At 51.3% G+C, this 22694-nt stretch overlaps 1 protein-coding gene across 2 annotated transcripts in view; it reads left to right on the forward strand.

Moving 5' to 3' along the window:
* DPYSL2 (dihydropyrimidinase like 2) overlaps positions 1–22694 on the forward strand; it is a 115766-nt gene that overhangs the window by 75125 nt on the left and 17947 nt on the right. For both annotated transcript variants that reach the window (XM_060301269.2, XM_030879079.2), the window contains exons 4-8: positions 9138–9302; positions 11509–11570; positions 12033–12113; positions 12861–12929; positions 18058–18178. In XM_060301269.2, the coding sequence (XP_060157252.1) occupies positions 9138–9302; positions 11509–11570; positions 12033–12113; positions 12861–12929; positions 18058–18178 (498 nt within the window). The remainder of the gene's footprint in view (positions 1–9137; positions 9303–11508; positions 11571–12032; positions 12114–12860; positions 12930–18057; positions 18179–22694) is intronic.

The following is a 22694-nucleotide window of genomic DNA, read 5'->3' on the forward strand; positions in this document are numbered from 1 at the left end:
CTGGTACATCACTTTATGTGTCTTTAGTGACTTTTGAAACTTCCCTGGGACTCAGATTTCTCATCAGTAAAAAGATAGAACCATTTCTCAGGGTCTCTGGATCTGAACCTTATCGTAGCCATTAACAGTCTCTTTAAGTGGAGTCTGCCGGACTTGCTTACATCAATAAGCAATTAGTAAAAAAACTCGTGGGCAATTAGTGCCATCGTTGTGCACGGACCACGGAGTCCTTTAAGCACTCCTGGTGGTCAAGCAGTGCTGCAGATTTGTTGCCACCTTTCGCGCCTTGATGACGCCTTGCCTGCAGGCGCTACTCCGCACATCCACTTCAAGTGAGCGGAGAGCAAACCGTCGAGTCCACGGAGGCTGGCTTTGAAGTAAAGCCCTGTCTGGCAAAGCGACTCCACTTCCTTCCCTCCCCATGTCCACCGGTCGACTCTGGTGGGCCCCTTCCTGGAAGGTTGACCCACACGTTGTCTACAGATGGGCTCTCAGGCTCCCCACGTCTGCTTTCGATGAGTCGAGGAGGGGATTTCTGCGCGTCATTGGGTTGATAAATCCTCTTAAAGGATTTACACGTTATAAATGACCCTTCATTGCCACACGTAGATTTCATTAGCTCAGCCTTTGATCGTACATGCAAGGAGGCCGTGGGCAAGCTATACCAAGCCTCAAAGAAAAAGGTTTTACAAGGTGCTGACATTTTGACAAGCTCTTACCTGGCGCCCCAAATTGAATTTCAATGACCCACATTGGCTGTATCCCCTCTGCCCACCAGGTTCAGTTCATTAGCTGCCCACTTAAGTGAAACTGCATATGTTTTTGATGATAGAAAAGGGTTTAGGTTTGGAAAGTTGAGGTGCGTGCTATTCGTAGATATGCCAAGAAGGTGATGGTGAGTAAAGGCTGTCAAACAAGGCGGGTTGGGATTCGAGCTCTGCAGGCACGTCCCATGGCCCCCATTTCCTCATCTGTGGTGCAAGCATTGTGAACCCACCCTGCCTGCCTGGTTTGAGCATCACACAAGATAAGGCATGTGAGAGCACTTGGTGAACCACTACAGAGCTATACCGAGGTGAGGTTGATATTGTGGCTCTCAAATAAATACAAACAGTGGTACGAAATTATAAAATGGTATGACATTAGAAAATGATTTAACTGTCCCTTTCCTATTTAAAAAAAATTTCTGGAGGCGTGTATATGTTTCCCTAAAGTGGGAAGCTTTGGTTATGCTTTGTGCTAAATTGTGAAAGTGGAATGAAGCCAAGAGGCCTTTCCAAGATCATCGTTAGAATCAGAACTAACACTGGGTTTGGAATCTGGGTCTTCCCTCTGCCCTGCTCCGCACCTTTCCTTTCTCACCCTCTGTCTCCAGCTCTGATTCCTGGGCTCCCAGGGTTACTACCTTCCAGCAGCCTGGGAGCAAGGGGCAACCTCATTCCACCAGGCCCAGGCCACGGGAAGGGAAATCTGGTGGGCAGGGGGCATGGGCTGCAGGTGTGGGGAGCTCCAGGTGCCCGCTTGCAGCTTCTGGATGGGCAGCTCTTTTGGGGCAGCAGGAGCCACCCTTACAGGTGCCGCAGCATGGGGGTCCCACCTGCTTCTCCAGCTGCTGGTCACGGGGATTTGCCGGAGACCGAAGAGGGCCCGGGTCCCCAGATCCATCCACCAGTGAGTGTTGAGCCCAAGACACAGGAAGAGTTGAGACACAGGAAACTTGCAGAGTGCTGTCTGGAAGCAGGGTCCGTGGTGCTGTGGGTGGTCACACTGAGGTGGTGGGGACGGGGTTGGGATGAATCTGGAGCATGTTCAGGCAGGGGATAGATAGGGGTGCAGTGGGTGTGAAAGGGAGGCTGGGACATGGGGCGTTGACAGAGATTCAGCCCTTTCCGGAGCTTGGTGGGAAGGACAGGGCAGGAAGAGAGCAGTAGCCCAAGGAGGGAGCAGAGTCATTCCTATATGTACCTTTTATTTAATGTTGATTTAAAAATATTTTTTTTAATGGACTTTCTTTTTATTTATCTATTTCTGGCCGCACTGTGTGGCATGTGGGATCTCAGTTCCCTGACCAGGGATTGAACCCATGCCCCCTGCAGTGGAAGCACGGAGTCTTAACCACCGGACCGCCAGGGAGGTACCCTTATGTGAACCGTTTAATGTATTTTTTTCCCAAATAGATTTTAAGTATTTCAGGAGCGTGGTTTATTTCCTCCAAAGCTGGCTGATCATAAGATCACCTAAGAGGTTGTTTGTTTGTTTTATAAATACATTTTCCTGGCTCCTGCCTCAGCCCTTATTCCCCCCAGATCTGGCTTAACGATTCTACCAGCGATCACTGGACACTGAACGGTTTCTTATGGCTCGACTTACTTCATATGAATATACTCGTTTAGTTTTAAAGACAAGATTACATTAAAGGAAGTTCGGGAAAGAGAGAAATTAGGGGATGACCCCAGTGCCTCAAGGTTCGAGCAGTTGGTCTGCCTGCGATTGTTAGGCTAATGACACGGTTCTCTTCTCTGTTTATTGAATTATTGAATTGCTTGCTGCCGTTATAAGACGGCACTTTAATTCTCAATGAGCCACCCCTCCCGGCTTGCTTTTAAGCAGGAGTGGCTGAACAGGGGCTCTGGAGTCTCCCATCTGGGGTCACAGTTCACCTGTGCCAGCTAAGGCCACGTTATGGCCCACCTTCCAGAGTTCTGCCCAGGGCCTTGCAGGGCTGCAGCCCAGGTGCCGTGACGTTGCTCACCTCCTGCAGGCCGGGCCCTCTGCCCCGTGCGTTCTAAGTAACGTGAGCAGCTGACTCAACCTCACTGTCCCTCAGCTCCTTTAACTGAAAACTCAGGCCACCATGGCTCCTCCTGCAGGGGTCTGGTGTGAGGATCGAGGGGGATAATCCAAGGAAGATGCACAGCTTAGTCCTGGACACGTGGGAAGCACTTGATGAATATTCATTATTTTTGCCATTCCTCGCATCTTCAGAGTCCGTGAATGACGCTTGAGTTTGTTGTTCCTTTCTTTGGCCAGGGCTAGCCTAAGGCTGGGGGCCCCTTGCCGGCATGCATTCAGGAGGGCTGGGATGTCCCAGTCGCTGTGGTGAGTCTCTGTGGGGGATGGAAGGGATTGCTGTGTGTGACAAGGACTTTGGTGGAGGGTAGGGGTCCTAAGCTGGGTGTGTGCATTCGCAGAGTCCCATGGCTGGGCCCCTGGGAGGAAGAGTGGTCCAGTCCTCGAGATGGCCGAGGCCTTGCTTGCTAGAGGCACGTGTGATGTTTGGTCTCTCCTGTGCTTATTGAGCGCCTTCTGTGTGCCAGTCTTCCTGCTTAATTAATGCTTTGGGGGACACAGAGAAGAGAATACGAATGGTAATTGGTCATATCTGACCAGCACCTGGTAGACTACGTCGTATTGAGCGCTCACAAAAATGCGGTGAGGTGCATTTTTATCGCCGGCTTGTAGATGAGAAAACCAGGCACAAATTGTTCTAGGGGCTTCCCTGGTGTCACAGCGGTTAGGAGTCTGCCTGCCAATGCAGGGGACACGGGTTCGAGCCCTGGTCCAGGAAGATCCCACACACCGTGGAGCAACTAAGCCCATGTGCCACAACTACTGAGCCCATGTGCTGCAACTACTGAAGTCCGCGTGCCTAGAGCCCGTGCTCCGCAACAAGAGAAGCCACCCCAATGAGAATCCCGCGCACCGCAACGAAGAGTAGCTCCCTCTTGCCGCCACTAGAGAAAGCCCGCGCGCAGCAACGAAGACCCAACGCAGCCAAAAGTAAATGATACCTAAATAAATTTATATAAGAAAAAATGTTCTAGATAGTTCCAGCTCTTAGGAAAACGCTTCCTTGCGTTGTGGGAGAAGCAGTGTATTTGTGCAAGGCGAGTAGTTAGCCCTGGAAGCACGTGCTTTAGAGCACCTTAATGCTTCACAAAGGGATTTATGTGGGAGTTTTCCTTATGAAGGAATGTAACTTTGTCTACCTGCTGGTCTTTTTCAGCGTGTTCCTGTAGCAGGCACTCTTCGGAGTAGTTCCCATATTGACTCATTTACACCTCACTAGAACTCTGTGGCTTAGGTACTAGTATTAACCCCATTTTACAGATGAGGAATCTCAAGTCCACGGAGGCTGAATATCTTGCCCACAGTCACATGCTGAGGAGGTGGCAGGACCGGTCAGGAGCTCAAGCATTACCTCTCCTATGTGTCCCTCTCCTATCCCCAGGCATAGGTGCTTTCTCTTCCCTTTCTGCCTTTTTTCAGAACGAAACTGTCAGGCTGGGCTCCCCAAAGGCTCTTATCTCTCTACCAACAAAAGCCATTCCCTGCTGACTAGGGCACCTGGCATTTCGCTGAGTAGACGCCAGCCCCGAAACTCAGCGGCGGTTTGTGTTGTTATCTCCCTGATGGTTTGCTTTGAATTCAAGTCCATTAATTTATCTAAGATGGAAATGGGTGAGGCCAACGCGCGCGCGCACACACACAGTTAAATGCAGGGCCTGGAGGATGAGGCAGTGCTGATTCTGGAAGGGGAGGCTGGTGATGGGCAGTTCTGATAGTTTCAAGAGCGGCCCCAGGGAGCGCTGGTGGTGTGTGTACCGACTGCAGGAGATTCTAGACCTGCCCCTACAGGGATCTGTGGGTGAGGCTTCGGAGAGGCAGGGGGAGGGCCCGAGCGGGGACCCGGCAGGGCTGACCACCCCCTCATCTTTCTCCTGCTTTACCTGCTTCTCCCCCCAGCAGACCTGCGGTGGTGATTGTCTACCATCTCTATGTGTTCTGAGTACGAAGGGCCCCATGCAGATTGATCAGAAACACTAACCGCTGGCTTTTAAAAAATCTGGGGTCTTGGATTATGTCAGGGCTGACTTTCTAGGTGTGATGTTGTACTCAGGTTAGCAAGACATCACCCCTGGCTGGGGGGGTGTCACTGGGTGGAGGGTCTGAGCATCTGTCTGTATCGTTTCTTACAACTGCCTGTGAATCTACAGTTACTATAAGACGTTTAAACAATAGGGTCTTTTAAACACTACAAACTCCAAAGAGGTCCTAGATTTGAATTTTCCAGGAGCAGCATGTTTACGTGCTGTTAACACTTTGCCGATATCCAATAAACGTAACAACAGAGTACCCAAACCACTCAAGGCAATAAAAAGGAACGAAGTGCTGGTACATGCGACGGTGGATGAGCCTTGAAAACGCTATGCTAAGCGAAAGAAGCCAGACACAAAAGACCACATATTGTATGATTCTTTTTATATGACATATCCATAGACACGGATAGCAAATTAGCGGTTGCTTTGGGCCGGGAGTAGCAGAGACGGGAGGGTGTGGGGAGGGGCAGTTGACGGCGATGGGGTTTCTCTTTTGGGCGATGTTCTACAATTAGATTGTGGTGATGGCTGTGTAACTCTGACGAGACTAAAAATTCAACAGTTGAAATGAGTGAATCGGCTGGTATGTGAATTATATCTCAGTCAAGCTGTTAAAAAAAAGTAGGGTCCTTTGACAGTTTTAAGAGAAGTAATAACAGTCCTTTGGAAAGAGCTGGTGTCTTCTAACTACAAGCACTTCTGGACGCTGGTTGGAACCCCTCAGTTCGGGCCGCCGTCCTGGGGCATCTTCTTGGCTGTCTCATAAACCAGGTTCACAGGCCTCCTCCTGAAACCACAGTGGTGTTTCCGATGGCTCATCCCGAGGGGATGAAGACTCGGCGTGTGCCAGATGTTTTGCCAGGTGCTTTCACACGCTTTCTTGAACTTCTTACAGCCCTGCACTCAACGGTGGTTGTTTCATGCCCGCGTTTTACGTGTGAAGAGAGGAGGGTCCCAAGGAATACACACGGCAGGGGGGTGAGGCAGCAGGAGTCAGAATCAGAACTTGGGGTTCACCGACCCCAAAGGCCATCCTTTCCGGTTCTGATGCCAGGCTGGGTTGATGAGCTGTCCCTCACGTCTTACAAAAGCGGAGAGAAGTCAACTGTCAGGCAGAAGCCAGGCTCTCGTAGGGACAGATGGCTTAGGAAAGTCACCAGGGAAAAGGGCTGTGAGTTCCATGCAAGTCATTTCCAGGCTTTGTCCTCAGAGGAGAATCTCTGCTCCCTCCGGAAATGAGTATGATGCTCTGCCCTGTTCCCTGGAGCAGCTCTTCCCGGGAGAGCTTCTATTTAAAGAGAACTGTGGGAAAACATGTGGAGGCTTTTCATGGACACGTTTCTGAGTGTCATTAGCCCTTGGAGGAAATATGTTTATTTCCCTGAAGCCCTCAACTTTGCCTGTGTCCTGAGTGTTCAAGGGTTCATAACTCTAGGAGCTGCTTTTGGATATATAGAGAACCAGATATTTTTGGTCAGTGATAATGCTGTTGTGTAGTAAACAGGACCCTGATGGCAAAGTGGGCATGAGTGAATGGCGGTTTGGCAGAAGAAATCAGTGGGAAAAGATTTGCCCTCAGTTACTGATGCTCAGAGTGGAAGCTCCCAGGGAGCTTATTAAAAGTTCAGGTTCTCAGGTCCCAGCCCAGACCTACAGAATCCGAAAGTCTGGGGGTGATGTCAAGGAACCTGGGTTTTTGGGGGGTTTTTTGCGGTACGCGGGCCTCTCGCTGTTGTGGCCTCTCCCGTTGCGGAGCACAAGCTCCGGACGCGCAGGCTCAGCGGCCATGGCTCACGGGCCCAGCTGCTCTGCGGCATGTGGGATCTTCCCGCACCGGGGCACGAACCCGTGTCCCCTGCATCGGCAGGCGGGCTCTCAACCACTGTGCCACCAGGGAAGCCCGGAACCTGGGTTTTAATAAGCTCTCAAGATAATTTTTATACACCCTGAACTTCAAGGAGCATAGCACCCGATGATCTTACCTATGCTTGGAGTTGAGCAGGAAAATTCTGATTGTGTTCCCAGGAGGGCATGTCCTGATCTTGCAGGGTGGCGTGGGAGCTGGAAGGGAGCATTCATTCATTTGTTGAAAATAGGTATTGAGCACTTCCTATGTCTAGGCACCTACCCCCTGCTCTGAGGGAGTTTACATCCCAGCGACAGGGGATGGGAGGGGGAGAATCAGAGAGTAAAGTACGGAAACGATGCAGAAACTACTGCACATGGGGGTACGACCCTGGGATGGTGACATTTAACCCAATCAGAGGGAGAAAAACGAGATGCCCAAGGAAAGAGCAAGGTGAATGGATTTCCAAAGAAAGAGCACTGCTTGTGCAAAGGCCTGGAGGTCGGGGAGTTGGGCAGGTCAAAGAGTGAAGTAAGGCTGGGGTGGCCTGAAGGTGGTGAGCAGGGGGTAGGTGGCAGAGATTATGTTGGAGAGATGAGCAGGGACCGATCTTCAGGACCAAGAAAAGGAGTTAGAATTTCACTCTAGAGATGGTGGACAGCTACCAAAGGCTTTTTGGAGGAACCAAGAAAAGGAGTTAGAATTTCACTCTAGAGATGGTGGACAGCTACCAAAGGCTTTTTTGAGGAGGACAGGTGATGAAACCAGGGGCGTGACTAGGGAGATACTGCCCAAACTGTGATTGCTACAAAGTCAGGTTTTCATCCTTTTTTTCTTTTTCTTTTTTTTTTTCTTTTTGCCAGGGGCAGGGGGACACAATTTAAGAAGAAAACTTGAAATCACTTTGTCAGAGTTTCTATGTTAGTATTTTACAGATGGAACAGACTCGTATTAGAAGTGTATATGCTCATTGCTTTTGTTAGGTAACATTATATGTTATATGTATTACAATACCAGCGATGTATTTACCCATTTAATTACATATACTACTACTTATAAAAAGTAAATTTTGTCAAAAGAAAATTCAGCCTAGATGTCCGTATTTTCAAGCATATGAAGCCAAGCTCAGCTGATTACAGTTGAGCAGCGTCTGCAAGATTTGATCCACTTCAGAAATCTGAGCTCACTAGCATTGCCTGGGCTGGCATTTTCTTAGCTGAGAACTGCTTACCTGGGTGTAGAAAATCTAATATTTAGAGGAATGATTCATTGCTTTAGGCATCAAGAGTCCTGGGTTTCGTCTTCTTGGTTATGTAAGTTTGATTCAACCTTGGACACGTCATTTCAGTTTGTATTTCAGTGTCTCTGTGCAGAAGATGAGTAATAATAATCATGGTAACTGGGCAAGAGCTCTTCAGGACCTAGGAGAGACAACATGTGCAAAGGCCATGTGGCAGAAGGGAGGAGGCTGAAAGATGGCCTGTGTATTTGGAGATCAGAGTGCAAGGGGTAGGTGGTCCAGGGTGATTTGTAGAGGTAGGCAGGGGCCAAGCCAAGATCTTGAGGACCTTGTTGAGAACTTTAATTTTTATCTGAAGAGTAAGGGGAAGCCATTGGAGGATTTAAATTGGGGAGTGACACAAGGTTGACATGCCGTCTCATTGAGTCCTCATAACAAATGTATGAGGTACGTAATATCCCTATTTTAAACCAGCACAGAAACTCAGGGTGGTGGAGATTAAGTGGCTCACCTTGCTGGTGGGGGGTGGAGGCAAGAAAGAGACTCAGGTGAGCCTGACTCCAGAGGCCTCTGTCCTCCGTATCAGCCTACCTCAATAATAATATAACAATAACCGCAGTTTTAAAATGCTTTGAACTCGTAGGATGAAAGATCTCCCTTAAATTACAAAGTGGTATTATGCCGCAGAAATCCGAGTGGTGATGAGAGAGTGGATATGCCGGGGAACTTCTAAAAGGCCCAGTCTGCATGGCTCCGGTCCAGCATCCTCAAGTTCCTTGCCGTCTGGTAGGGGGCGTCTCACGAGCCAGCTATCAACACAAGGAAGGGCTTGCCGGCTCTGGCCAGCCATCTGACACTGCCATTGTCCGTAAGGACTCATTGTCCTTGAAATGTGCCCGAGCTCTGTGCTTTCAGCGGTTTTGAGCTGGGAAATCAGATCAGGGCAGGTCGTGCGTGGTTTCACTGGAGGAGTCGTGCCGTGCCAAGTTTCTGCTTTCTCCTTCTTGGGTAGTCGGCTGGCTTAAGTGGATTCTTAGAATCTGGTTGTAGAGATCACCATCTCAATTTTGAACCCAAGAAGCCCTTGTTCAGGGTCGAAATGGGGAAACAGCTGCTGGCCCGCAACCCTTGAAGCTCCCGTTGGTGATGATGCATGTCTGTTCCTTTCTAGTTGACCATGTGGTTCCCGAGCCTGGGACCAGCCTGCTGGCTGCCTTCGACCAGTGGAGGGAATGGGCCGACAGCAAGTCCTGCTGCGACTACTCTCTGCACGTGGACATCACCGAGTGGCACAAGGGCATCCAGGAGGAGATGGAGACCCTGGTGAAGGACCACGGTAGGTTGTGCTGCCCCGGCGCCTTCTGGGGATGTTTCCTTCTCAGCCCACGAGCTGGCTGAGCCCTGAAGGAGAGCTTCTGGGAAGAGTGCTGATCGATGCCTTCCGCATCCCCGTGCCTGCCAGGAGGGAGGGCTTAGGCTGCAGCTCGTGCTCATTGCAGGTGGCCAGACAGCCAGTCACAGCTTACTGGTGTGAGCGAGCTGTGTGCGCCAGCCAGGCTGGAGAGTGGAGGCTGTGAGAGGGATTTGCCCTCAAAGGGTAACATGGATATCCCAGGGAGGATTCTGGGCGGTCTTAGGAAAGAGCCCGGGACCCTGAGTACAGGACTTGAGCAGTCTCTTCCTGCAGACCCAGAAGAATCAGGGTAGATTTGAGGGAGATGAGGCTCTGGGACCACCTGTGGGCTCTGGCTTTGTCCATAGGACTATTCTTGGGGGGAAGATTCTAAGCATTGGGTTCTGAAAGATTCCCAGGGAGGCTGGAGGAAATCTTAACCACCTCAAGGTGCCTCTGGGACCCTCATGTCCACAGGAACCTTGGGGGTTTGGGTGGTGTTACCAGACCACATCATCTTTGGGCGCCTCCTTGACCTTGGCTATAGACTGGAGGTCATGTGGGGTAACATGTTGACCTCTTTGGATCCTAATCGTCCAGGAAGTATCTACGCTTTAGGGTTCTGGGACTGCTAAGCTCAGAAATGCCATGAGCATGATCCATCTAGGCATGGATCTGGTAGCTATCCATAGATTTGGTAGGAAAAGCCTAGAATAAAAATCTGGAGTCTTGGGTTTATCTGTCTGCTTTTCCAGAAGCTAGCTAGTATGACCTTGGGCAAATCACTTAAATTTTATGAGTCTCAATTAGGAAAAAAAATCTCACATGAGGCTATTGGGTTAGATACCTTAAGATTCATTGCAGCATGAATGAATCCTATGTGACTGCAACTAGGTAACCCTTGACCTTTCTCACTTTTGAGAGTACCGACACTCAAATGGATTCAATACTTGTAATAAATTTACTCCGCATCAGCGTGGAGGGTTCCCATAGCAACTGTTGCCTAGCAGGGGACAAGGGCAGGGATGTCCTGAGGCACTGAACCAAGGCAGCTTCCAGCATCCCCGACAACTTCAATTAAGCACCAAGGCTAGCAGGTTGTCAGTACAGTTGTTTACCATTGTGATGAATGTTGAGCAGGGATGTTTGGTCTGGTGCCTCTGGAAGCAAGAACCCTAACATGCCAGGGTGAGAACTGTGACATCTGCTTGTCACACTCACAGCCCTTTTCTTGTTAAAAAAAACGTTTCTTAAAAATCGGCCTGAAAGGCAATCGGTTTACCAGAGAAACGACATTTATTATAGCTCTTCATCTGCAGGGTCTTCTAATTCATCTTCTTGTTAAAGTCACAACCGTTAGGAACAACTTTTATTTTTAACTTTTCACTTTTAATTGTGGTAAAATACAACAGAGTGTACACTTTACCATCTTCATCATTTTTAAGTGTGCAGTTCAGTGACATTAAGGACATTCACCTTGTTGTGCAGCCGTCGCCACCATCCATCTGCAGACCTTTTCTCATCGTTCCAAAATGCAACTCTGTACCCGTTAAACAATAACTTCCCCTTCTGCCTCCTCCCAGCCCCTGGCAACCCCCATTCTACTTTCTGCGTCTATGCATTTGGCCTGTAGGTGGAATCCTACAGTATTTGTCCTTTTGTGACTGGCGTATTCCCCTTAGCAGAATGTCCTCGAGGCTCGTCTCCATGGTGTAGCGTGTGTCAGAATTCCCTTCCCTTTTGAGGCTGGATAATATCCCATTGTGTGGCTGGACCACATTTTGTTTATCCATTCATCCACAGACACATTTTGCTTCCACCTTTTGGCTATTGTGAGTAATGCTGCTGTGAACATGGGTGTAGAGATACGGGCAATTTAAAATTTTGATACAGTTTTAACTTTAGAGAAAATTGTAAAAATACTATAAAGAATCCTTATGCACCCTGTTGCCAGATTCGCCCGTTGTTCACATTTTACCACATTCGCTTTATCATTCTCTCTCTGTCTCCATCTCTGTCTCTCTTTGTCTCTCCCTCTTTCTGTCTCTCTGCATACATATGCGCAATATTATTACTTCCTTATTCTCTTCCAGATTATTGGTTTATCTGTTTGTCACGTCTCCACCTCTCTGTTTTGTCTGTCCACTAGGGGTAAATTCCTTCCTCGTGTACATGGCTTTCAAAGATCGCTTCCAGCTAACGGATTCCCAGGTAAGAAAAGCCCGCTCACTGGCATTCGGTATGTTCGGACCACTGCTGTTGTCTTGAAAGCTGCCTCCAGTGAGTGCTCACGGGAAATGGCTGGTGGGTGAAGCCCCGGATGTAACTCCCTTTAGGGAGGGTACGAACCCAGTGCCCTGGTCCCCCAGGACAGGTGTTCCACCAAGCTCTGGAATCAGCCACCTGCCGTGGGCCAGTGTGGCCGAGAGGTGTTCCCCGACCCTCTTCAGCAAACCTGGTGCAGAGAAGGTGTCACCCGAGAGCTTCTCCTAATTCAAGCCCTTTTAGGTTACCCTGCCTCTGTTAATTATCTGTTAATTACCACTGGCCTCGGGAGTGTCAGAAGCAGCGAGGGGTCCCTGTGCTGGTCCCTGTGGCTGTCAGGGAGGTGTTGTACTTGTGACCAGGAAGACAGAGGTCCCTGTCTCTGATCCCACCCCCTCCCTCTCTCAGATCTATGAAGTCCTGAGTGTGATCCGGGACATTGGAGCGATTGCTCAAGTCCACGCGGAAAACGGCGACATCATCGCAGAGGTATGTGCTTTCTCTTCATCACCTCGACGTGACCCACAGGGTGAGAGGCAGGCTCGAGAGTGGAGCAGCTTCCGTAGCTCAGCTCCGGTGGGGAAAAGCGGAGTGACCCAGTAGGACTGTACAAACAGCCTCACTGACAGCGTGAATGTTGGGGACGCACGTGCCGCTCGGCATCTTCTGTAGGACGTGTAGCCTTTCCACAGAGAAGTCCTTCCTCTCAGCGCTGTGACGCGGCTGCCTGTGGATGTCCACGTATAGATATCTTACACTGTAGCCCAGGGCTGGGGACACATTGGCTTTCGGCATCCCAGGGGACAGCTGCACATATTTGGGAGGCTGTAACTGATCTGTCATAGCTCGGGCAGCAGTGGAAGCAGGGTACCGTGCCCTCTCTTCGTGGGGTCTTGGGATGAGAGCTAAGTGGTCAGCGTGCCAGTTTTTTCTTCGGTACGCGGGCCTCTCACCGTTGCGGCCTCTCCCGTTGCGGAGCACAGGCTCCGGACGCGCAGGCCCAGTGGCCATGGCTCACGGGCCCAGCCGCTCCGCGGCATGCGGGATCTTCCCGGACCGGGGCACGAACCCGCGTCCCCTGCATCGGCAGGTGGACTCTCAACCACTGCGCCACCAGGGAAGCCCCAGCGTGCCATTTTGAGGTCTTGCCCGAGTAATTTTTACCCACGTCTCAGCAGTCAGAGCCATCTGGGGTCCAGCTCTCCCTGAAAGTCTGCTTTTCTTTAAACATTGCAGGAGCAGCAGAGGATCCTGGATCTGGGCATCACGGGCCCTGAGGGACATGTGCTGAGCCGGCCCGAGGAGGTGAGCGTCTGTTGGACGGAATGCATGAATCCTTGTTCTGGGGTGGGCGCCACCAGAGCCACAGAGAACCCACTTCCTGCCTGTTGAGAATTGGGCTTCTCGGGTGCTGATTTTGGTCCCTCTGAGAAGTCACATCACCCCCTGAGAAGTGTCTACACAGGCGAAGTGAAGGGTTAGACTGTGCTGTGGGGTAAAGCAGTGTGGCTTGTTTAGCCTAAAGACTCCTCTTTCTGTCTCTAATTCTTCAAGCCCTTTCTTGGGTAGACAGACACAAACAGCTTTTTATTAGCATCCAGCAGTTGGGGTTTTGTGTTTCATAAGCCAGGGCCTTCAGAATCTTACCATAACAGCTCTTCTAAGTGTCTAGAAAGCAGAAGGGGGACCGTAAGTTTTTCCATGATAAGTCTGCACAGGGTATAACATAATCAGCAGAGTGTGGTAGACAGAATCTTTCAAAATTGAGGAGGGAAAATTCAGAGCAGGGTTCTCGCTGGCCCCGACGTTGAGAGTCACTGTCCTGGGTGGCAAGGCTTGTGAGTGAGAAGGTGGTGCTCACATCTTACGGGACAGAGAACCTGTTTTTCTAAATTAGAATCTGTGGCCTCTGAATGCTTTTCAGGCTCTTTAAGGAAAGGCTCAAGGGCAGGCGTTGGAGGACTTGGCAGCTCTGAGCAGAGGATGCTGGGGGTCTCATGGAAATGAACAGATTTTTGTCCTTCCAGGAAAAGAGACAGGCAGAGGGGGCAGATAAAATCATCACGGGAGCGGATGGTGACTTAAAATTAGGATTTTTCCTCCTGGAAACAGGTGGAGGGAGTTGCTGGGTGAGAGGGGTGCTTGCACAGGTACTCTGAAGATTCCTTTCTGTGCCTTTGTTTCCCCTTCAAGGCTGGCCTCTGTGATCATTTTAACCGCATCTCCCCGGATAAAGCTGTGGGAGTGGGAAGGGCGGCGCAGGCATGACGGTCCCCAGGCCCACCCTTGGAGGTGGCTGGCCCTGCGTTCAGTCTTGAAACAGTTTTGGGATCCGGCCTTGGAGCTGCAAGGTCTCCAGGAGGGGCAGAGGGCTGCCTCTCCCTTCTTTTCCTTGTAAGCCCCACTGGGAGCTAGCATTTCCTGAGTACCCAGAGGTGCCAGACACTGCGTAACAGCCCACATTTCAGCTTTAGAGCGTCCTGTGAGGGCAACGCAACACAGCCTCCTTCTCACAACTCCAGGGGGCGCCATTCAGTCCATTGCACGGCTGGCTCCAGGGGACCCATTCCATTCTGCTGCCTGTGTGTGGTGCTGCCTGGAGGTGTCCTGCAGTGAAGCGTGTCTCGTGTAAAGAAATCACGGGGGTGTGAAGTTAAAGTGCAAGCGGTATCCTGCCTGCCCTCCCGACCCCTCAGTGTGTACACACACACACCCCGGAACCCAAGCTCAGTGGGAAGCCAGCGGGCCTGTGTAACCAGGTGGTGACACCTGGGGCTGGGCTTCATTGGAAAGTGGACTCTCACCTCATCCGGTGGCTGGGCTGGATCAGCTGGGAAGAGGAAGAGGGTATCGTCCTCTGAGAAAAGCAAACGCCCCTCTTCCTGATACCCGGGGCTCCTCGTGAGAGCCGCGCCCTTGTTTCCATTTCAGAGCCTTCCCTGGGGCTTGTTTCCGTCTCTCCCACCGTCTGCTTTGCATCCCCAGGTCCCTGCAAACCCCACATAGAAAGCAAGCCCGCCCTGGGTTTACTGAACAGGCCAAAGCTGTCAGAGGAGAGGGGTCCTGGTTGCTATTTTGACCACAAACATCAAACCTGTTTTTCCACTTTGAGGCCCGGGAGACTCCTCTCGTAGCCGCGGTTGCACTGCGAACCTCCGAACCCCCAGCCGTAGATTGGGAAGGCTCCTTTAGGGGCTGGCAGAGCGGCAACGCTCCAACACGGGGAGCTTCTGGCTCCTTGGGAGGGTCCCGTGGTCTCACGAGAGGCTGCTTTGGGGACTTTCTTTTCTGTCTGCTTTCCACGGTCACCTGCCTCTCAGCTGATTCAGAGGCACCGACTCTAGGCCGGGCCCAGCATGCGGTGCTTCCCCTGAGCAGGTGCACCTCTAGGTCAGCCCCGTGAGCTGCCAGGCGCCAGCCGCCCCCTTCTCCTTTGGCTGCTGGGGGTGGTTTTTTAGTTCATCGCCAGGGATCTGTTAACAGCGTGTTAAACCCTCTGTAAAAGACAAAGAGGATAAAACATGCACGCATCCTGAGGGAACTGAGCTTTAGAGTCCGGTAAGGGGATGTCGCCAGTGCGCAAGAAACGGTTAAGAACATACAAAAATGTGGTTCCTTCCTGGTTTTATAGCCATCGCCAGCATCATGATGGTTAACTTGTGCTTGAACCACACAAAACCTGTTCTTCTTTCTGCTGGCCTTTCCAACCCAACCGTGTGAGACTGCCAGTCGGATTTCCCCCAGTTTTCAGCTGAGAAGATCGAAAAGGAGACGATAGGGGATGTGGAAATCTAGAAACCTCCTGTCCGTCAGTGGTACCCAAGCACGTGTTATGATGGAGGCCTGTGAGGGACATAGAAGTGGATGAGAAAGTGGTCCCTTCTGAGAGGGATTGCAGACAAGCTGGGGAGGAAGGGGGAGATGCAGAGTAAGTAGGGGCGTGGCATGTGATGGAGTTCTGAGCCAGTTACAGCTGTAAGACAGGTGTCTGGGGAGTTCCCCTGTGGCCTAGTGGTTAGGATTCTGGCTTTCACTGCTGTGGCCTGGGTTCAGTCCCTGGTCGGGGAACTGAGATCCCGCAAGCCATGTGATGTGGCACAGAACACACACACACACACACACACACACACACACACACACACAAAGACTGGTGTCTGGGAGGAGAGTGGGGCACTGGAGGTAAGGGTGACAGAATTCTTGATGGAGGAGGGAGCCTCCTAACTGGGCCTTGAAGCATGGGATGGCTGGGGTATGCAGACAGCTGGGGACCTGGGCCGCAAGGGGAGTGTCGTGTACTGACACTTCTGTGCGTGCCTGTATAGGTTGCTTTGCTCCCTGGACCTTGGGGTGGTCCATCTTTAAAACCAGAAACCAGGGCTTAGGTGACCCCCTAAATCCCTGACAGCTTTGTAAGGAGACAAATACAAAATTTTGTGTTTAAACTGGAATACCGTTGTCATAATATTGAAGCCAGAGTTCACTGTGTGTGAGACAGTTTATGTTAATAGCGGAGGCATACACATGGGCACCAGAACGGTACACGTGGATCCTTCCATGGTCTGGGTGAAACGTGGAGACGTGGGGTTTACATGACCTTCTCTCTCCGCGAGGTGACCTTAGAGCCTCTGCCCTCACGGCAGTTGCCCGACTGCGGGGTGGGGAGGGCTCAGAGCTCACCTTCCAGCGGATGAGCCAATCCAGACAGGGCCCTGGGGCCCAGATTCTCCCACCAAAGCAGTCTTCACAGAAGCCAGTGCTCCAGGGTAGGGCCCCCTAGAACTGGCATTTCTGCTCCATTTACTCCCTAATCAGCATGACTGTGCATTCTGGTTCACCCAGGGTCCAAACCCGTTGCCCCGTGAAGTTATGAATAGCGCCTCTGTTCGCTTTCAGAAGAGTCTGGGTTGGGACAGTGAATTTGGGCAGTCACCTGCACCCCTGGAAGCCATGCAGATTCTAGTGGCGTCCTGTTTGCATTTCACCCTGTGGACTTTTATGGTGACCGCAGAGATGCAAGACGTCCCTCCTCTGTGCTGCCTGGGCTAGAGGCCCTTGTGTTGCAACTGGAGCCCAGGAGAGCGGAGGCCGATTGTTCAGCTATGCCAGGAATTAAAAACACTTGGATGTTTAATGAGCTTTTTCAAGAGCTGTTTGGTTTGCCTTTGCGTCTCGAGACATCTCGCTTCACATAGTTGAAGCCCAAGAGACCAAATGTGAAGGATGTCCTCGTATATTAAATTACATCACCCCTTAGCGCAGTTGCGGAACTTCAGCTCTTGGCCGAGCTGCCGTAGAGACTGGTTAGCTAAGACGATTCAGTCCAGAGCTCGGTCATTTCTTATGAAAAGTAGCAGCTCTTTATGGAACAGCCTAGCTTTAACCATTAACCCAAAATGAAGTCACTTATTTGCTCAGTAAACATTTTTGAGCACCTGCTGGGTACCAGGTGCTACCCCGGGAGAACTGCCCAGAGGATGCAACAAACCAAGGAAGACCCAGTCCCTTGCCTGGAAGAGTTGAAGCCAGCCTTTTTGCCAGGAATCGGGAGGGAGCAAAAGGCTTTCTGAGGTCCTCTGTTACATCGTCTCACTTGCCCCTTCAGCTGCTCATGCCAAGCACACACTGCTGATTCCCCTGTACGGTGTAACGGTCTAAGAACTAGTCTCACCTGATCGGTAATCCCTGGGGGTTATTTAGCAGTAATCCCTTGGGGTCTTTGGAACCTCATTCGCTGAAGCATCATGCTTAAAGCATCAGGTTTCTGGTTAGAGCAGCCCTCCCATCTCGTGCTGAAGGGTGTACCAGTCTGTGGCTGGCGATGATGCGGTTTGCCTATACAGAGGGGCCTTTGGTTTACACAAATCTGCCTGCTCCGTTCCCAGAGCCCTGTGAGGTCGCATTGTTTCTTAGATGATGCTGGCTTCATCTGTGGGTGTGGGACAGAAGCCCAACTCAAAAATTCATCACTGAATGTTTTGACTGGAGACCATGCCCCTGGAGTGAATGCACCAAACTGGGAGCCACTGGTTTCCAAGCATGGTGGTTCTCCAACATTAGCAAGTGTAAACATCACCTGGGGTCCATAAGAGCCACATTTCTGGGTCCCACCCCCAGAGTTACTGATCCTGTGGGTCTGGGGAAGGGCCCGAGGCACCTGAGAATCTGCATGTCTTACAGACCCCAGCCGATGCCGACCACGCTTAGAACCATCCACAAGGGCCAGGAAGGAATTGCCCCATCCTTTCAACCAATCAATATTGAGTGACACTGGGCACGTCACCTCCCCCGCCTGCAGTGCCACTCAGGGTAGAGCCCTGAGGACACAGGGGTCTGTGGTTCACCGTGGCCTCTCCCGGTGGGAGGAGGGTAGAGACGGGCTCAGGGGACAGGCTGAGTGTGGGTGCAGTTCTCACGCCTGGATGCTCTACTGCAGGTCGAGGCCGAAGCCGTGAACCGTTCCATCACCATAGCCAACCAGACCAACTGCCCCCTGTACATCACCAAGGTGATGAGCAAGAGTGCCGCGGAAGTCATCGCCCAGGCCCGGAAAAAGGGTAAGTGCCGCCTGCGGTCTGACTGCGCGCGGGTTCCAGGGGGGAGGGGGAGGAGGGAGGGGGAGGGCTGCTTTTCCAACCCCTCCTGCCAAGTGGGTCGTTCTGCTCTCCTCACGTTCCAGCATTAACCTAATTACAGCTGGGCGCGGCGGGGAGCTCCAGTTTCTCGCTGTGTTCCGGGGCCGCGGCCATGTTGGCGTCTATTTAAGCAGGGTGGGTGGACGGGCACACTCGCCTCCTGCCCCCACTTCCGTAGAAAAGTTGGAGTTCGTTTGACGCCGTCTAAATGGACCAGGCACATACACAGATGACGTCCGTCCATGCGCCGCAGAATCCTGGGGGACCTTCTATGGCTCAGCACCGTTCCCCTCCGTGGCTGGTAGTGATTTCCGCTGGGGTGTGTGAGTGAGTCTCATGGGGGCGTAGGATGGGGATTTCGCCCTGGCCGCCCTCGTGTCCTGTTCTCCTTGTGCTGGAGTGGCTCTTTGTAGATTACAGCGATATATTCTGGGCTGAGGCTGGTCCTCTGTTCCAGCGGGAAGGTTCTTGGAAACTAATTTACTAAGTGCTGCTTCCAGGAGATGTGCTGTGAGCACCTTAATGCATTATGAATGCAGCACAGCCCTACTGAACCTGCCTTTGACTGTGAGTACGGGTAGTCACAACACGTGGTCTGTGCTTGGGAGTGTAGCTCCACTTACAGAAAGAAAGCCTGATCCTGTGTAGTGGACTTGGGGTGGGTCTTGGCTGGATCAGAACATGAGTATCATAGAAGAGTTCTCCCTCCCTCCCTCCTTTCTTCCTTCCTCCCTCTTTCCCCATTTTATTTCCCAACCCGATTGCCTCTTTGCATGTCTCCAGCTCGGTGTCTCCATTTCTCTCTTGACTTTCTTCTAGCTTTCTCCTGGTCTCTGTACCACTTTCTTGGTGTCTCTCTCTCCCTCCCCCGGACCCCTCATTCTTTTTTGATTCCTTTATCTCTCCCCATGTGTCTTTCTTTCTCTGTCAGCAAGGGAGCACTCTGACCTCTCTGGTTTGTTTCTGGTTCTCTGTGGGGTGTGATCCACGTGGATCCGGATTTTTTCACTGGTGGGTGAGTTGGTGCAAGATTTAGAACAAATTGCCCAATGACCGCTGAGTCAGCCTGTCCCAGGAGCTGATAGCCTCTAGATGGACCCAGCAATGAATTCCTAGCCCCTGTTCTTTGCAACTCCCCTGGGGCCTTTGTCCTTAGGCTCTTCATGAAATGGTTGCTGCGATACCAGTTTTTTGGAAACCTGCCCTCTCCTGGCAGCTAGAAGGAACTGCCTTTTTGAAATGGAACATTCACTCAGAATCAGCTCTGAGTTGTTTCTAGGAGACAAGTGGATGATTACTGTCGGTGACCCTCCCTCACCTGGGCCCTTTATCACCCAGGCACACATCTGCAATACGGGAATCAGCCTCAGCGCCCAACGCTCATCACAGAATCGCTGCTTCCGTGTAGCGGGGTGGGGTGGACAGCTGGCACGACGTGTGCAAAGGGGAAGTTGGGGGCAGCTTATTTTAGGAACCGTACCATACCCAGGTGAAAATAAGAGATAGAAAGTTAAGCGAACATTTTAATATAGTTTTAATATAATTAAACATTCAATTTAGCAGAATTGAAACACCGAGGCCATGTTTTCCAATTCGGATTCTCACTTGTCTGGATTTCAAGATGGAGGTGTCTCGGTTCTGGGGCAGGTGGCACTGGCCCTGCTCTGGGGCTGCAGAGGGAGCTCTGGGTTCCAGGCCTCCCTGCCGGCAGTGCTGAGGCTCCTTTCTCCTTTCTGTGTCTCAGTTTTCCCAACTGAAGACGCAGAGCTGGAGTCCAGGTCCTCTCAAATATCTGCGACTCAGCACCCCAGGATGTCGTTCTGTTGTCTTTATGACTTAGACCCTGTGTGTGTATTGGGGGCTGAGCACCAAGAAGGGACCACTTCAGTGGTACATACATACACATACAATACAACATAAAGCTGTATTGAGCGTTAGGGCTCTGGGATCAGTATCCTGTCCTGGATCAAATCCCAGCTCCACGAGGCGCTAGCAAGTGATGGTGGGCAGGTGACTTACCACCTCTAGGTCTCATTTTCCATCTGCAGGGGAGGATAGTCGTGGTGACAAAGGCAAAAGGATGATGCTTAAATGAGATAATGCACGTAAGGGCTCTGTAATAACGGTACCTACTACGATGATGATTCAAGAGTGAAGAGCTGGTTTAACTTTGGGCTTGTTGGAAGAGCAAAGCAAAGATGCCTCTGACCTGGGGCAAGGATTTTCTGCTGAGGGTTGTTTTTCAGCTTCAGGTGCCTTCTTCTGGACCCTGGAGGCAGGTATGGGACACTGCCAACATGCTGTGGCTCCTTTTCTTCCCCTGTAGAATAGAGAGTTCCCTTATTTATTCCACGAACTTTTACTATGTGATACTTAAGGCATTTGAGCTGGAGGTGAGGAATGGTCCCAGCCCTGTTAGCTCCTTTCCTAGCAGTGGGAGGGTGCAGGAGCAGATGGTCGCATGGGAAATAGTTTATCAAAGAGGTGCGAGCCAAGTATGGTTAGAGCACAGAGGAAGGCACCACTGTTCAGACACGCACTGCAGCCCCCTACCCGGTCTTAGAGGGGTCAGGCTGTGTAAAGTGACTCAACATCTCTGTGTGCATGTGAGCTGTTGAAAAAGCAGAACCCCATCAATGTCTAGAGCAGTAGCATCTCCCCTCACTGGTCTCCATGTGCCTCGCACCCAGAGACCTGCAGGTCCTAAATCCAAGACAGGAGGTGTTTAGGTAAGTGAAGGTGTGAGATAGAGCGTGAGTGAGGACTGTTTCCACGGGGCTGCATTGCCCGTGCTGCTTCCTTCATTCTGTGTCCTTCCACAGGACAGCGTGTCACCAGCCCCACTCTGCAAATAAGGAAATGAAGACACAGCCAGCACCACGATACCTTGGGCAGTTTTCACTCTTCAAGAGAACTTAGACACAGGTCGATGTAATAGGCTCATGTCACAGAAAGGAAACTGCAATGCGGAGATTGACTATCTTGCCCCAGGTCATCCAGCCCGTGGGAAATAGAACCCTTAGTTCCAGACTCCGGGCCGGCTCTCTTTCCACTGAGGATCCAGTGTCGGGATTTCTCGCGAACAGGCACCCTCGGTCTGCATTTTGTCCGCGTGAGGGTTCGAGCATGGCGCTGATGCCTTCCGTGTGTGAGTGGTGGCGCGTAGGCAGTGCCTGATGACCTCATCCCGTGCACACCCCTCCCCCTCCTCCCCCCTCCCCACCCCCGGAACCCAGATGCAGAAACGTTCACAACCCAAACTTGAGACGAGACTTCCTATGCCCTGCGGGTCAGTGGGAATGGTGGCGGTGTAACGAGAAGCAGACGGTCACGGGCCCCGTGAGGACTGACCCAACCTGGGGGACGATTCCTTCGTGTTAAGTTAATGCACAACCTAGTAATCTTGAACCCAGAGAGTGGCCCATGGGTTGGGCTGTGAATGTTATAAAATCTCACCAAGATCTGTGTTGGTCAGGTCTCTGGAGAAACACAACCGCGCTCGCGCTCGCACTCTCTCTCTCTCTCTCTCCCTCCCTCCCTCCCTCCCTCCCTCTCTCTCTCTCTCTCTCTCTCTCACACACACACACACACACACACACACATTTTAAGGAATTGGCTCATGCCATATGGGCACCGGCAAGTCTGGAGTCTACAGGGTGGGCTGGCCGGCTGGAGACGCGGAAGAGTTGCCATTGCAGCCGAATACCCTCACCTTAATGGCAGATGCTTGCAAGTTGGGAATTCAGTTCAGCCACTTGCAGGGTGAGACTCTGGGTTCAGTTTTCAGCTGGTTTAGCGCTGAGGCCACTGGAGATGAGGATCTCTTTTGGGGCCGATGTAGAAACGTTTGGGTCATTTATGGGACCCTTGAGCTGGGAATTTGAATCCCTGAGTCATCCTTGCCTTTCCCCACTTTGTCCAGTGTAATTAGGAACAACCAGCTAATCTTGTTATACTCGGTTTGACAGAAATGTTCTAAGGTGTCAAATACACAGTTACCCAGAACTTTGCCTGTTTTAAGTACCGGGTGTGATTTTTTTTCCGTGCATTTCTTTTGCCCCATCACGCCATGTACTATCAGTGTTCTCTTAACTAGTGGGAGTGGAGTCATTAGTGCTTTAAATCACATCAGATTAGAGAGCCAACTTCAGAAACCCCAGAGCCAGTTCAGAAAACTTTAAGATTCTGTTCCTTTAGAACCACTCTTGATACCAAAATCTGACAGGGTTATCCATGGACAGGTGCCAGGGTGTTGAGTTCTGGCCTGGGGTCTCTGAGAGGAGAGGGAGAGTGGTGTGTGTGTGTATTTGTGTAGATTTTTGTTTTTTTGGCCGTGCCAAGGGGCCTGCGGGATCTTAGTTCCCTGACCAGGGATTGAACCCAGCGCCCCCTGCAGTGGAAGCGCAGAGTCTTAACCACTGGACTGCCAGGGAATTCC

The sequence above is a fragment of the Globicephala melas genome, chromosome 6, assembly GCF_963455315.2.
Source record: "Globicephala melas chromosome 6, mGloMel1.2, whole genome shotgun sequence".
NCBI classification, from domain to species: domain Eukaryota; kingdom Metazoa; phylum Chordata; class Mammalia; order Artiodactyla; family Delphinidae; genus Globicephala; species Globicephala melas.